The sequence below is a fragment of the Talaromyces rugulosus genome, chromosome II (genome assembly GCF_013368755.1).
Source record: "Talaromyces rugulosus chromosome II, complete sequence".
Classification (NCBI taxonomy): Eukaryota; Fungi; Ascomycota; class Eurotiomycetes; order Eurotiales; family Trichocomaceae; genus Talaromyces; species Talaromyces rugulosus.
This window is the reverse complement of record NC_049562.1, coordinates 5,376,886-5,388,763: the sequence shown is the minus strand read 5'-3', so window position 1 is coordinate 5,388,763 and position 11,878 is coordinate 5,376,886. Positions and strand designations below refer to the sequence as shown.

Genomic DNA, 11,878 nt, shown 5'->3' with positions numbered 1-11,878 from the left:
CGACACTGGCTACTGTCGAGTTATTTAGTTCACCGGACTCATTGAAACAAATGAATCTTCGTTCCCAGGTTACCTACCTGTTTCATGTTCGCACACAAGTCCTTAGGCCAGTACCCGTCTAATACATAAATTGGTCATTCTTTATGTACGCTGACTTTCTAAATAGGCTCATTAGAAGCAGAAACCCGCCTATTGCAATATGGCACCCAGAGTCCTCTTTCTTAAAGCTGATTGAGAATCTTGAACTCTGGCATAGCAATATTCGTGATGAGTTACGCATTACAAGCTTAAGCATCTATATTGGACGAGAACTCAACACCCTAGGCTTGTTATTTATGATGCATATTTTGTACCACACAATAGTGTGTGACTTGACTAGGACATCTCTTCCAGGCTATGAATTTCCGCTTGCTTCTGCATTTCGAGATGCCCCGACTGTGTTTCGGCAACAGTGTCAGGACCGATGTCGATTTCATGCGGACCAAATAGCTCAATTGGTTCAAATGGGCCTTGCCGAGGGGAAATATGTTTTTGATGATCCACATTGTGTTATGGCGGCATTTGAATCAATAAAAATTCAGATCGTCCATACCTGTACTGCTACAGCGAATGGGCGAGAAGAACGCATGAAAGCTGCTAAGAATATTAAAGAAAACTTGAAGTTACTGCATGAAAAGCATTTACAGAGGGAAAAGCCAAATCCATATGTGGGTTTGAGTTCATATCTTGTCAAGCGTCCTTCTAGCTAACTATCTACTCGTAGCATCGACGTTTATTTCCGTTACTCTCTCGATTCGGATTTCACGAAATCATTTCTGAGTGGTCTGATTCTGGCATTTTGTGAGTAACTGTTCCTAATTTACCGTCATTTACCTCTTGATTGAAACAATAAAAAATGTGCTAATTGGTATGTTAAATTAGGACCAGAGAGAAAGAGGAGATAGTTGGGCCGGCTGAAGTCGGCTATCTGAGCAATGCGGCTCCATTTCGTCTCGCCAAGTTGGATGTTCAAGGTCGACAACGTTTTCTTGAACAGAAATCTTCTCAGTCTGTGAACAATAAGACGACGCAGGAAGAATTACCTGGGCTAAATGGTGAGCATCCTCCACTTGTTACTGGGATGTATCTCCCCGGAACTCATTTCCCACCTGGTGAGCCCGTCTCGCCTTTTTTGCAATCGGGGGATAACCGAGGTTTTTATTCTGCTTCTTCGGAGTCAAATTTGACTGCTCCAGAAGACCTGTTGGATATATCGGCGTTTTCATCGGAAGATTTTGTTCGCCTAGCAGAGGAAATGTCTGGGAACATTACCTGGGACGCGTCACTGATGCCATATTGAAGATTCTATTTTTGAGACTCGCCATATAACATTGGATTTTCTATTTATGCAGGCTCTACTTCAATAAATTCATCTAAAATATCGTCCACAAATACAATAGTGAGAAGTATACATCACTGGTAAATAATTTCCTAATTCACTTGGGGGAGAATAGGAACAATTTCTTTGGGAGTAATCTCTGGACGGCCAATATATTTGATCCAAGCATAGGGATCCTCCATTTCATCCTGCAGGGTCGGTTTTTGTGCTCCTTGAATAGCGCGTGGAAACTCACCCGCCAGTCCTACAACTCCGACCTCTTTCCTGTAATTCTCCCACAAGGCTATCATCTCTTGGAAAATGTCTGGTTCCTTCTCACGAAGATCATTTGTTTCACCGGGGTCCGATTTGATGTTAAATAGCTCCCACCGCTGCGGTCCTTTGGGTTCGGGGACAAATGTGATCTTCCAGTCCCCTCGCCGAAGAGCGCCCGATCCAGCAATTTCAAAGCCTGCCACATAGTCTGACTGGTGGATTGGCGTCTTGCGGTTACCACTACCTGCAGACAAAACGGAAAGAAAGTCCTTCCAGCTACGTCCGCGCAGACCAGCTATAGACCGTCCCTTGTATTGTATTCCCGGATGTTCGACTTTTGCTAGATCAAGGACCGTCGGCACAATGTCCATTACTGTGCAGAACGCGTCCGTGATTGTACCACCAATTCCTGGATTGGAACCAGAGACAGTGACGGGGGGTTTTACCACTAGGGGCACCCTGCAGCCTCCTTCTGTTGAGAACATTTTGTATAATCTCGATGGAGCCGTGGCTGCCTGAGCCCAGTGTGGACCATACCAGACAAAAGAATCTCCTCGCCCGACGTTTTCCAGTGAGTTATTGTAGTACTTGGAAATGTGATTTGTGATGCTGGTGCTGACTAGTGGTAATGCCTCATAGCTTGCTCCTTCGGCACCGTTATCACTCATGAAGAGAATGAATGTGTTGTCATATTCGCCCGTCTCCTTAAGGTAATCCACAATGCGTCCAATATTCCAGTCCATGCGGTCAACCATGCCGGCATAGACTTCCATCGCACGAGCAGACGCAGCGCGAGTTGTATCATCAAGGTCTTCCCACTTAGCAGGCTCGCCCTCGCTTGTTACAACATTATGCGGCACAGCATCTGGGCTTACAAGGCCGAGTTCTTTTAGCTTCGCAACCCGACGCTGGCGAAGTGCCTCGGGACCATCATTGTACTGGCCGCGATACTTGTCGCAAACCTCCTTCGGTGCTTGTAGTGGCCAATGAGGAGCAGAGAATGGCAAAAAGGCGAAGAATGGTTTGTCTTTCTCCTCCGCCGTCCGGTCTCTCAGGTATCCAAGCATCTTGTTTCCATACCCGTCAGAGGAGTACCAGTCAGCCCCGAGATCCTTTTCTTGGATGAATTTATCGTTTTCGACATGCAATGCTCTTGTAGCCGTCTCAAAAAACTGTCCAGGCTCAGTTGGTGCGTTTTCATATTCCGGTTCAAAAGCTATAATTTCAACACTCATCAGCGAATACCTTCATGAAGATAATATATAGAACTCTACCGTAATGATTAGCACAGCCCGGTAGTAAGGCCAGACTCTTTTGAAATCCACGGCGGATAGGATGATGCTCTGGCTTGATACCTAGGTGCCACTTCCCACTCATCAAGGTGAGGTAGCCTGCTTCAGACAGCAGCTCAGGGAGAGCAACGACATTTTGATTTAGATATCCCTCGTGGCCCGGCTGCCCCTTGTGCGCGGGAGAGCTCCGCGTAAACTCATAAAGCTGTCCTAGTCCTGCTAAGTGATGGTCTGTGCCTGTCATCAACATGGATCGCGTTGGACTGCAAGCAGCAGCGACATGGTATTCAGTAAAGCGAATTGCCCCAGCGTCTTTTGCCAATGCATCAATTGTCGGTGTTTGAATCTCAGAGCCGTAGCAACCGCAATCGCTGAATCCCAGGTCATCGGCCACGATAACTAGGAAGTTGGGACGTGCATCCTTTGAGGACATTGTGCCGGTAGTAATTTCAGTATTTAGCACCTCGGATATCTAATTGGGCTTGGTACTTGCGAGATATGCAGAAAATAACAAGAAAAAATCTCATTTCAAGGAGGGGCTGAGGTGTTAAACATTACACAATTTTTGAATAATTCGAGAAAGGTTGTCACTATCTCCCCATATACCCCTCACCGAAGATCTTTCTTCTGTGGTACCCAGTCCAGTAATAGCAACGGTTGGTATAATAGCACGAATTGACAAGCTGACAAGTATGTTGCAATACCGGCGGCTCTCGGCTACGGCTCTCGCCGCGGACTTCGCTACGAACATCTCCGCTTCTCGGCTGGAAGTCGGCTATCTCCTTCTCCTCAGTCGCATCTAATTAATGATGGTTGACTAGTGAGAGTCGAATATTAATCGACATGTCGTCTTATGCGGATCAGATGACGCGAAAGTGCGGTATATCGTAGACACGCGTCTACCAAATACACATGGCTCTCTCAACCGTGCTGGTACAAGCTTATAAAAGCCGCTGGCCAGATTTTTGCTCAGCCCTCGATAGTAAATGGTTGCAGCTTGTGTCGACATAGGCCGATTCCATTAACATTAAACAATTCAGGATGGCAGCCTCAACTACTACCGACGGCATAACGATGGCCGAGCGGTTTCGGCAGTTCAATACTACGTTAGTATTTGTTATGTTGTAAGTTCACCTGTTAAACAAAGATAGGGAGATCGACGACGGTTGCTGACTTTGGCCAACGCAGTTATATGGCTAGCTGTGCCTTTAACTATGGATACGATGTTGGAAATTTTGGAGCCGTGCAAGGAATGCAAGCCTTTGGAAAGAGATTTGGGCAATGCGATGCAGACACTGGAGTGTGCGCCTTGCCTGCCTGGCTCTCATCACTGATGACATCTCTACCATTCTTTGGAAAAGCCATAGGCGCAATCGCATGCGGTTCCATCGCTGAGCGATGGGGTCGAAAGGCTGCTGTTATGGTTCTAGCGATTCTATCTTTCATGTGAGGATGTCCGGATTCACCAAATCTGCTCACTGCGAGTGCGACTGACATGGGCCGATAGTGGTGTTTTACTACAGACAAGTGCAACAACCGCAGCTCAGTTTACAATTGGACGATTCATCAGTTTTGGCATGACGGGAATGACCCTCATTGTCGTCCCTATCTACCAGGGTGAAACATCCCCAAGAGCAATCCGCGGCACGGTGACATCTACGCTGCAGCTGATGATAATTGGAGGACAGGTGGTCGCGTCGTTGGTCACACTAGGAACAAAAGGTATTTCTAGTAATGCCAGCTGGCAGATCCCAGTAGGATTGCAATTTGTGGCGCCCAGTGTGATTGTGGCTTTTTGGCCATTTGTTCCCGAGTCACCTAGATGGTACGTCAAAAAGAACACCCTTATAAATTGACAGGTTAGCTTACAGATATCTACACAGGCTACTCTCTCGGAATCGTGTAGAAGATGCTAAAAAGGAACTACAAAGGTTGCACAAGGGCGAAAGCGAATCCCGGATTGACTTTGAGATTGAAGCCCTTCGACATGCTCAGTCAATTGAGCGTAAAGGCTCATGGGGTGAACTCTTTAACAAGGCGAACCGAGTCCGAACAATGGTTGCTGTGATTGCCATGTTTGGCCAGCAAATAACTGGTCAGGCCTTTGCCAGTCAGTATTCAGTTATTTTTTTCCAAGGAGAAGGGTTCAAAAGCCAATCTTTTCTTTTCAATGTTCTGACCAATGTGGCCGCTTTTGTTTGCCTCATTGGTGAATGGCTTATTATCGACAAGGTTGGTCGCCGGACCATGTTGATGGTGGGTGGTTCTGGAATGGCCATCTTTATGTTCGTGATAGGTGGCGTTGGGGTGGTGGCTGATCCTACGCAGCCTCAAAAAAAGGCGTTGGTATGTATTTACATAGTATTCCCGAATTCTTGTTGGATAGCTAACAGGAAATATCAGGTTGCATCTTTCATTCTCTACACATGTGCTTACAATTTGTCATGGGCAGCCTGGTAAGTCATTTATCTCGTCCAAAAAAGGAATATTTTACATGTCTAACAATAAGCCATGAAAATTTAATTAGTTCCTACGTTGTCGTCAGCGAAGCAGCATCGACACACATAAAGGAGAAAACAAACCTTTTTGCTGGAGTTATTTCCATTCTCACCACATTTCTTACCAGCTTCACCGTTCCGTATCTTCTCAAAGCGCCTTACGCCAATCTTGGAGCAAAAGTCGGCTTTATTTACGGTTCATTGTGTACAGTGATGGTCGTGGTAGCCTACCTGTTTATTCCAGAGCTGAAAGGTCGTAGCTTGGAAGAGGTTGATCAACTATTTGCTTCTGGACGTCCGCTGAGAGAATATAAAAATGTACAAACGAGGCCTATCGACGAGCCAGAGCATGTACTCGAGGACAGTGGAAAAAATGGAGATGTGAGTACGAGTGTGTATATAAAATGAGATTCAAGCCATCGCAGTGATTGGAATATTATATATGCCCATTACATGTACACTTTACTGCAGGCAGTTGTGAACTTGAGCAGTTGTTTCACTGCATTTGAGAATCAGCCCTTTCCCAGATGCCGTAGCCCTAATTTGCTTCCAGTCGTATAAATGTCCATTTATCCTTGAATCCCATTGCTATTATGTTATACTGAATGACTTATCTAATTTTTGCCCTTTTTTCGAATGCCGCTTGCTGTATAGAAATGCTGACGGCAGAGAACAGTCTAGCTTTGATTATCATGCACAGCCAATCGTTAAATTAAGTTAAGGAAAATGAAACGATGTAGTAAAAGAAGGTAAAATCCGCTTTTAGTCGTCGCAATATTAGTATTTTACATTTGTATCAAATGGACAGAAACTCCTCCCAGTCCTAGTGACATATAATCGTCAACCATTCTCCTATACCCTTATATTAGTGAAAAATGACACCATCCAGCCTCTAAAACAGCGTAGCAAAGATGCCCACTAGACCTGCAGTCAAAGGGATCAGGCTTCTTCCTGCATTGAGCGAGGTCCATTTCTGTAGCAAACTCTCCAGTTCTGTATCGGCGTGACTCGATGCGTCGTCTGCTGATTTACCCTCAGCTCTTGCCAGCAAAGCGTTGTTCGTAGCTGACATCATAACTAGAGTATACGGAACAATGCTGATCGTTAAAAACGCGGCCACGCTGTACAAGATCGAGGCATTCGGGCGAGCAATACGATGTAAAGATGTTCCTGATCTCACAGACCACGCCAGATAGAGGAATGCCGAAGCTGTTGTTGCGGCAATCGGAGGGTTTTGCGATTTACCGCGATCATAGAATCCTTTCCATAACCTGGCGGTCTTCGTTGTCGATAATTGATCATCCTTATGGCCCTGGAGCGCTGCGGGGACACCAATTGCGCTAAGAGCAGCAATGTTGCCTAAATTCCAAATATTAGTTTTTCAAGTTCGAATAGAAACATCTGAAGGTGCCATGATTTACCAGAAAGCCATGCTGCACCCGTAAAACCAATCGCTTGAGCGACGCGATACGTAACAGGAAATGCACCCATTGTCTCTCTTTGAACCAAGTGAATAATAGGAAATAATTGAAGGAGTATATTCACTCGTGTAGGTCAGTTGATAGGAAAAGTCTCAGTTTTTGTGGCAGAAGAAAAAGCTGTTTGTGGATAAGGGACTAGAAAGCTCAATAAATAAATAGTCCCACTACATGTAGCATTCTAGCTATATAATGCTAAGAGTCCCTTGATTTCTCGGTCGGTCGCGTCTTTGCACGAGGCCGACATACAAATTTTGAGAAAAGCAAATACGGCAGTTGAAAAACCCGTAATAACCTTGTTTGGTCTAGGCTGCCATAATTAGCCCAATACTATGCCTAAATAGTGTGCAAAAAAAAATCCTCGCGTGGGCGGATAACGGCGGCCCTCGGCCTCGCGCACTAAGCGTGCCGGCTGATGATTATTACTCTTGTTTGTATACGAGTTGATCAATCAAGGCACGTGGCTAGGAGGAAACTCACTGTAGCTTGATACATGAATCAAAGTGGAATATCCCGTTGGTATCGAAGACATTACCAGTTACAACTGCGATAATTTAACAGGGAATGACCATATTCTTACAAGACAAGATGACATTAGTAGATTACCAGATGGGGCTACTTGCTTTGTACTGAAATTCGTCATAGGACACCGGGTTTGAGGCATCGAATACTCGTCCCGTAAATGTTTCCATGTCAAAACGTCTGAAATATGTTTAGTATCCCTTTCCGTGTCAATAATTAGCAAAAGCTACACTACAGAATAGGTTTAACGTATACGGGGACTTCCATCGCGGATTTATCAATTGAGACCCGCAGGTAGTCATCTTGTATGAAGTCTCAGTTTCTGCAGACAGTAAATAAAGAGATCTCTCCCCACCCTTTATATTAACAATACAAGTTTTTCTTTGTTCATCACTGTTTAGTGTCAATGGAGTACAATGAGGAAAGCTTTAAATATTATGGGATGGCATTCCAGAGGACAAAGACAAAAGTTTGCGAAGAAGGTACCTGGGGGTGATTTGCACTGCTTTTCAACGCCTTTCATGGCCCATATATATACCACCATCCCCCAATACTCTGTAAATCTACTATTATCTTTCGCAATATCAACACGCCAAGTACCAGGAACTCTTAATAATCCCCATACCTACCGTTTGTCGGCTGAAATTATATTTTCGACGACTCACCATTTAAGTATCACAACCATCATGGAGACCAAGGAATACACGTGTGAAATTTGTGGTAAAGTTTCGGCAAGCAAAAGGGCTTTCCGTAACCACTGTTTCTCGGAAGGCCATCACCAATTTAAATGTGGATTTTGTCAGAAGGCGTTTATCATTCAACAAGCAAAAGATGACCATGAGAGAATGAAGCATGCTGCACCCGCCACAGTGCCTACTAGAACCGCGACAGGTATTTCCCCCGACTTATTACTTATTCTGAGATAGTGTCTAATAGAAACTCAACCTTGAATGATGATAGATTTACGCAAAGCTTCCCGAGGCTGGGATACCTATAGTGTTCTGTCTAAGTCTAACCAGGAGGAAACTTACGCCGCTCTAATCCTTGCTTGCCATGCACGTAAACTTCTGGAATTACAGGGCTATATACTTCCTAGGTCTATTAGAGTAGACATGAAAGAAGTGACCTGCATATCTTACGCCAATTTCCGAGAGACACCTCGACCCTTGCACCAGTCAACCAACACAGTCAAACGGAAAGCAGTCACATTACATTGCGAGTGGGTGTTGGTGGACATAGACCGACCTACAGTCGCCCTAATAAGTGCTGTCGATACCCTGACGGGAGATGTCTTGCTGAACGCCTACGTCAGCCCAGGTGGCAACAAGGTCTCCAACTGGCGCACCGCTATTACCGGGCTCACTAGAAGCAAGATGCGTCGGGTGGAGAGGGATGAACAGGTCCTCAGCGGATGGAAAGATGCTCGACATCGGCTATTCGAATGTATTGATTCGGATACGGTCCTTGTCGGCCATGAGCTCCCAACCAGCCTGGCAGTGCTGGGAATCTTCCACCAACGCATCCTTGACACAAGGATCCTCATGGCTCAGGTTGCATTTGGGAAGAATGTTTCCAAGTTTCCTATAACATGGGGGTTAGAACATATCTCCTGCACATTATTTCAGGAGGAAATGAGTCCGGTCGATGGCTATCGCAACTGTCTAGAGAGGGCTCGGGTCTCTCGAGAAATTGCTTTATGTGTCCAAGTCGAGGTTTTGTTGAAATCGTGGGGTGAAAATGCTCGGAATGAATACAGACATCAGCAAAACATTAGGTCTGAGATGATTAAGCAGAGTATAGACGAGCTGTTGGCAGAGTATAGGCTGCCAAAAAAGGTTAAAAATGTCAAAGTTGGGGTCTTAATCGAGGGTTTAGACTCTTAGCCTCTTTAGGAGAATGACTTTTGCGGCCTATTTTAATGTTCTAGTACCCCAAAGATAGCTTATTCTAATGAAATTGCCGTGTCAACTTTATAGTGCCTGAACATTTTGCAGCCATATGTTTATAAATCGTAGGTAACCGTACATGATTCAAATACTGTTGTCATTGAGTGCAACAAATCCATATACACAGTCAACCTCCAATAAATTAACGATATGTGTTCAAGACTGAGAGTATTGTAGGGTGGCATTAACTAGTGATAACTGTCATCTGCAAACCACCATATATGGAGATTTTCAAGGCTATAAATTATAATACATAGTATTTCAAAGATATTTTCGGAGCGATCATTAGTCATTACACCGGCGATTCCAAATAAGTTTTCGAATACGTAGCTAGAAAAAAACTTTAAAAAAAGCCGACTAACAGTGGTGTGAGATTGTTAAAACTAATGTTTTGTCGGCATTCTTATTGGGCACAAACTCCCGGTGGATCATGGATGGGACGAAGATGCGCCTTACCATTTCTAGAAAAACGCGCGAGCTGGACTGATACCTTCCGCTTTCGGCAAGGGCTGAAGCTAAAGTGGTCTGTCACTCTCTTTACTGTCCAATGAGGGAAATCTATCTGGAGAAATGAAGTAGAAGGACTCGGATCATGGAGGAGATAAATTCTGTATGTCCGGAGTTGCTGCGTGTTTCTATATAGAACATATGGACTATTTCGTCCGGTGTGGGACTACTTTTGAAATTTGAGGGAAAGGTTTGTGGGTATAAAAAGAGCCAGACAGCCCTGCTTTGTGGGACTAGATGATAAAACAACAAACCCTCATATTTATCACAACCATTCCTCAACTTCACGATTTCTTGAATTTGTTTGATAAGGCAACAACCATGACCTTTCCCGTGCCGCCCTCCCTTCAAAAGTCCATTGACGACACTAAAGTTGAATACGTGAGAGTGGGAAAATCCGGTCTTCAAGTATCTTGGCCAATTTTAGGAGCCCTGGGATTTGGAAAGTCGAATGTGGTAACCTGGCTTCTAGACGAGGAGGAGGCATTCAAGGTCCTCAAATCCGCATATGACTGCGGTATCAACACTTGGGACACGGCGAACGCCTATTCTAATGGTCTTAGCGAAGAGATCCTTGGAAAATTCATTAAAAAATATGAAATCCCGCGTCACAAGGTTGTCCTAATGACAAAATGTGCTTTCCACGTCGGTGAAGAGTTGGATATATTGGGTGCGGCGTTTCAAAAAGAGATGAACCAGAGCAAAGACTATATTAATCAGGGTGGTAAGCTATGTCATGCAAATTTTCCAATTGTCCTTATGATGCTTACAGATTAACAGGCTTGACACGGTCCGCCATTTTCAAAGCGGTGGACGACTCGCTTGCTCGTCTAGGCACCACATACATTGACCTTCTTCAAATCCAGCGATACGACGAAGTAACGCCACCAGAGGAGACAATGAAAGCACTTCATGACCTGGTACAAGCCGGAAAAGTGCGCTATCTGGGTGCCAGCTCTATGTGGGCTACCCAGTTTGCTGAGCTTCAGTTTATCGCCGAAAAGAACCATTGGACCAAGTTCGTGAGCATGCAGAACTATTATAACCTCTGCTATCGCGAAGAAGAACGCGAAATGAACCGATATTGCAACAAAACTGGTGTTGGCTTGATGCCTTGGTCCCCACTACACGCAGGCAGACTGGCGCGTCCGTTAGGGTATAATGCGTCGGTGCGCTCGAAGAGGCCCTCGTTCCACCACCCCGGCATCACTGAAGTCGACGAGGAGATCATAAACCGAGTGGAGAAGGTGGCCACCAAGAAAGGATGGGCGATGAGCGAGGTTGCCCTAGTTTGGCATAAGAGCAAAGGCACGGTTCCTATTGTTGGCTTCAACTCGGTTCAAAGAATTGAAGAGGCGTCTGGTATGAAAGGGAAGGTATTGAGCGAGGAAGAGATTGTATATTTGGAAGAGCCCTATGTAGCTCGGCCTGTGGCTGGACATTCCTAACTTTCGATTTGCGTTATTAAGTACCCTAGACGATCTCTAGGCTATTTTTCGTCGAGTTGGGTAATGGTCTATTAGAAATGAAAATCCACACTCTTATTTAGCGCATCAACGATAGGTGCCCCTATGATGTTCGATATTTCCTGTAACGTGCATTGTAGCCATTGCTTCTGGGGTAAAGAAACTGACTCAATGCTATTAGCCACTGCCAACGGCCATGCTAATACAGTTGCCATCTTCGGCAAGATGCCTGGTTTGCACAGTTGCATCTTAGGCTGTACTATTTCATCGGTTTTCGCGCCACAGCTTTTATGGGGAGGGTAAAATGGAATCAAGAAGAATCCAACGCTGCGGCACAAATCAGTTGTAAGGAAGTGTATAGTTTCTTGACAAGTTTGCAATTGGTCATTCACATAGGAATCGTGAAAGCCAGAAATTGAAGAAAGCAGCCGAATACGGACACTATTCACGATGAGGCGAATCGTACGGTAACGATTCCACACCACCGCATGGCCGTGTGTCGCGTAACTTGCCCGCCAGCCATCATAAAGAAAGGA

The 11,878-nt window shown here is 45.1% G+C and overlaps 6 protein-coding genes across 6 annotated transcripts; 4 read left to right on the top strand and 2 right to left on the bottom strand.

Moving 5' to 3' along the window:
• Positions 1–503: 503 nt before the first annotated feature.
• On the top strand, positions 504–1,339 carry TRUGW13939_04337 (uncharacterized protein; the record flags this gene model as incomplete). Its single annotated transcript, XM_035487514.1, has 3 exons — positions 504–707; positions 764–840; positions 922–1,339. The coding sequence occupies 3 exons, from the start codon at positions 504–506 to the stop codon at positions 1,337–1,339; spliced, it is 699 nt and encodes a 232-aa protein (XP_035343407.1).
• Positions 1,340–1,470: 131 nt separating this feature from the next.
• TRUGW13939_04336 (uncharacterized protein) lies at positions 1,471–3,358 on the bottom strand (the record flags this gene model as incomplete). The annotated part of the gene is made up of 2 exons (XM_035487513.1): positions 1,471–2,849; positions 2,908–3,358. The coding sequence occupies 2 exons, from the start codon at positions 3,356–3,358 to the stop codon at positions 1,471–1,473; spliced, it is 1,830 nt and encodes a 609-aa protein (XP_035343406.1).
• Positions 3,359–3,966: 608 nt separating this feature from the next.
• On the top strand, positions 3,967–5,831 carry TRUGW13939_04335 (uncharacterized protein; the record flags this gene model as incomplete). The annotated part of the gene is made up of 5 exons (XM_035487512.1): positions 3,967–4,031; positions 4,081–4,371; positions 4,433–4,750; positions 4,809–5,381; positions 5,453–5,831. The coding sequence occupies 5 exons, from the start codon at positions 3,967–3,969 to the stop codon at positions 5,829–5,831; spliced, it is 1,626 nt and encodes a 541-aa protein (XP_035343405.1).
• A 484-nt stretch (positions 5,832–6,315) lies between these two features.
• TRUGW13939_04334 (uncharacterized protein) lies at positions 6,316–6,914 on the bottom strand (the record flags this gene model as incomplete). Its single annotated transcript, XM_035487511.1, has 2 exons — positions 6,316–6,782; positions 6,845–6,914. The coding sequence occupies 2 exons, from the start codon at positions 6,912–6,914 to the stop codon at positions 6,316–6,318; spliced, it is 537 nt and encodes a 178-aa protein (XP_035343404.1).
• A 1,195-nt stretch (positions 6,915–8,109) lies between these two features.
• On the top strand, positions 8,110–9,306 carry TRUGW13939_04333 (uncharacterized protein; the record flags this gene model as incomplete). Its single annotated transcript, XM_035487510.1, has 2 exons — positions 8,110–8,314; positions 8,384–9,306. 2 exons carry the CDS (start codon positions 8,110–8,112, stop codon positions 9,304–9,306), a joined length of 1,128 nt encoding a protein of 375 aa, XP_035343403.1.
• Positions 9,307–10,197: 891 nt separating this feature from the next.
• Positions 10,198–11,324, top strand: TRUGW13939_04332 (uncharacterized protein; the record flags this gene model as incomplete). Its single annotated transcript, XM_035487509.1, has 2 exons — positions 10,198–10,600; positions 10,657–11,324. The coding sequence occupies 2 exons, from the start codon at positions 10,198–10,200 to the stop codon at positions 11,322–11,324; spliced, it is 1,071 nt and encodes a 356-aa protein (XP_035343402.1).
• Positions 11,325–11,878: the final 554 nt, after the last annotated feature.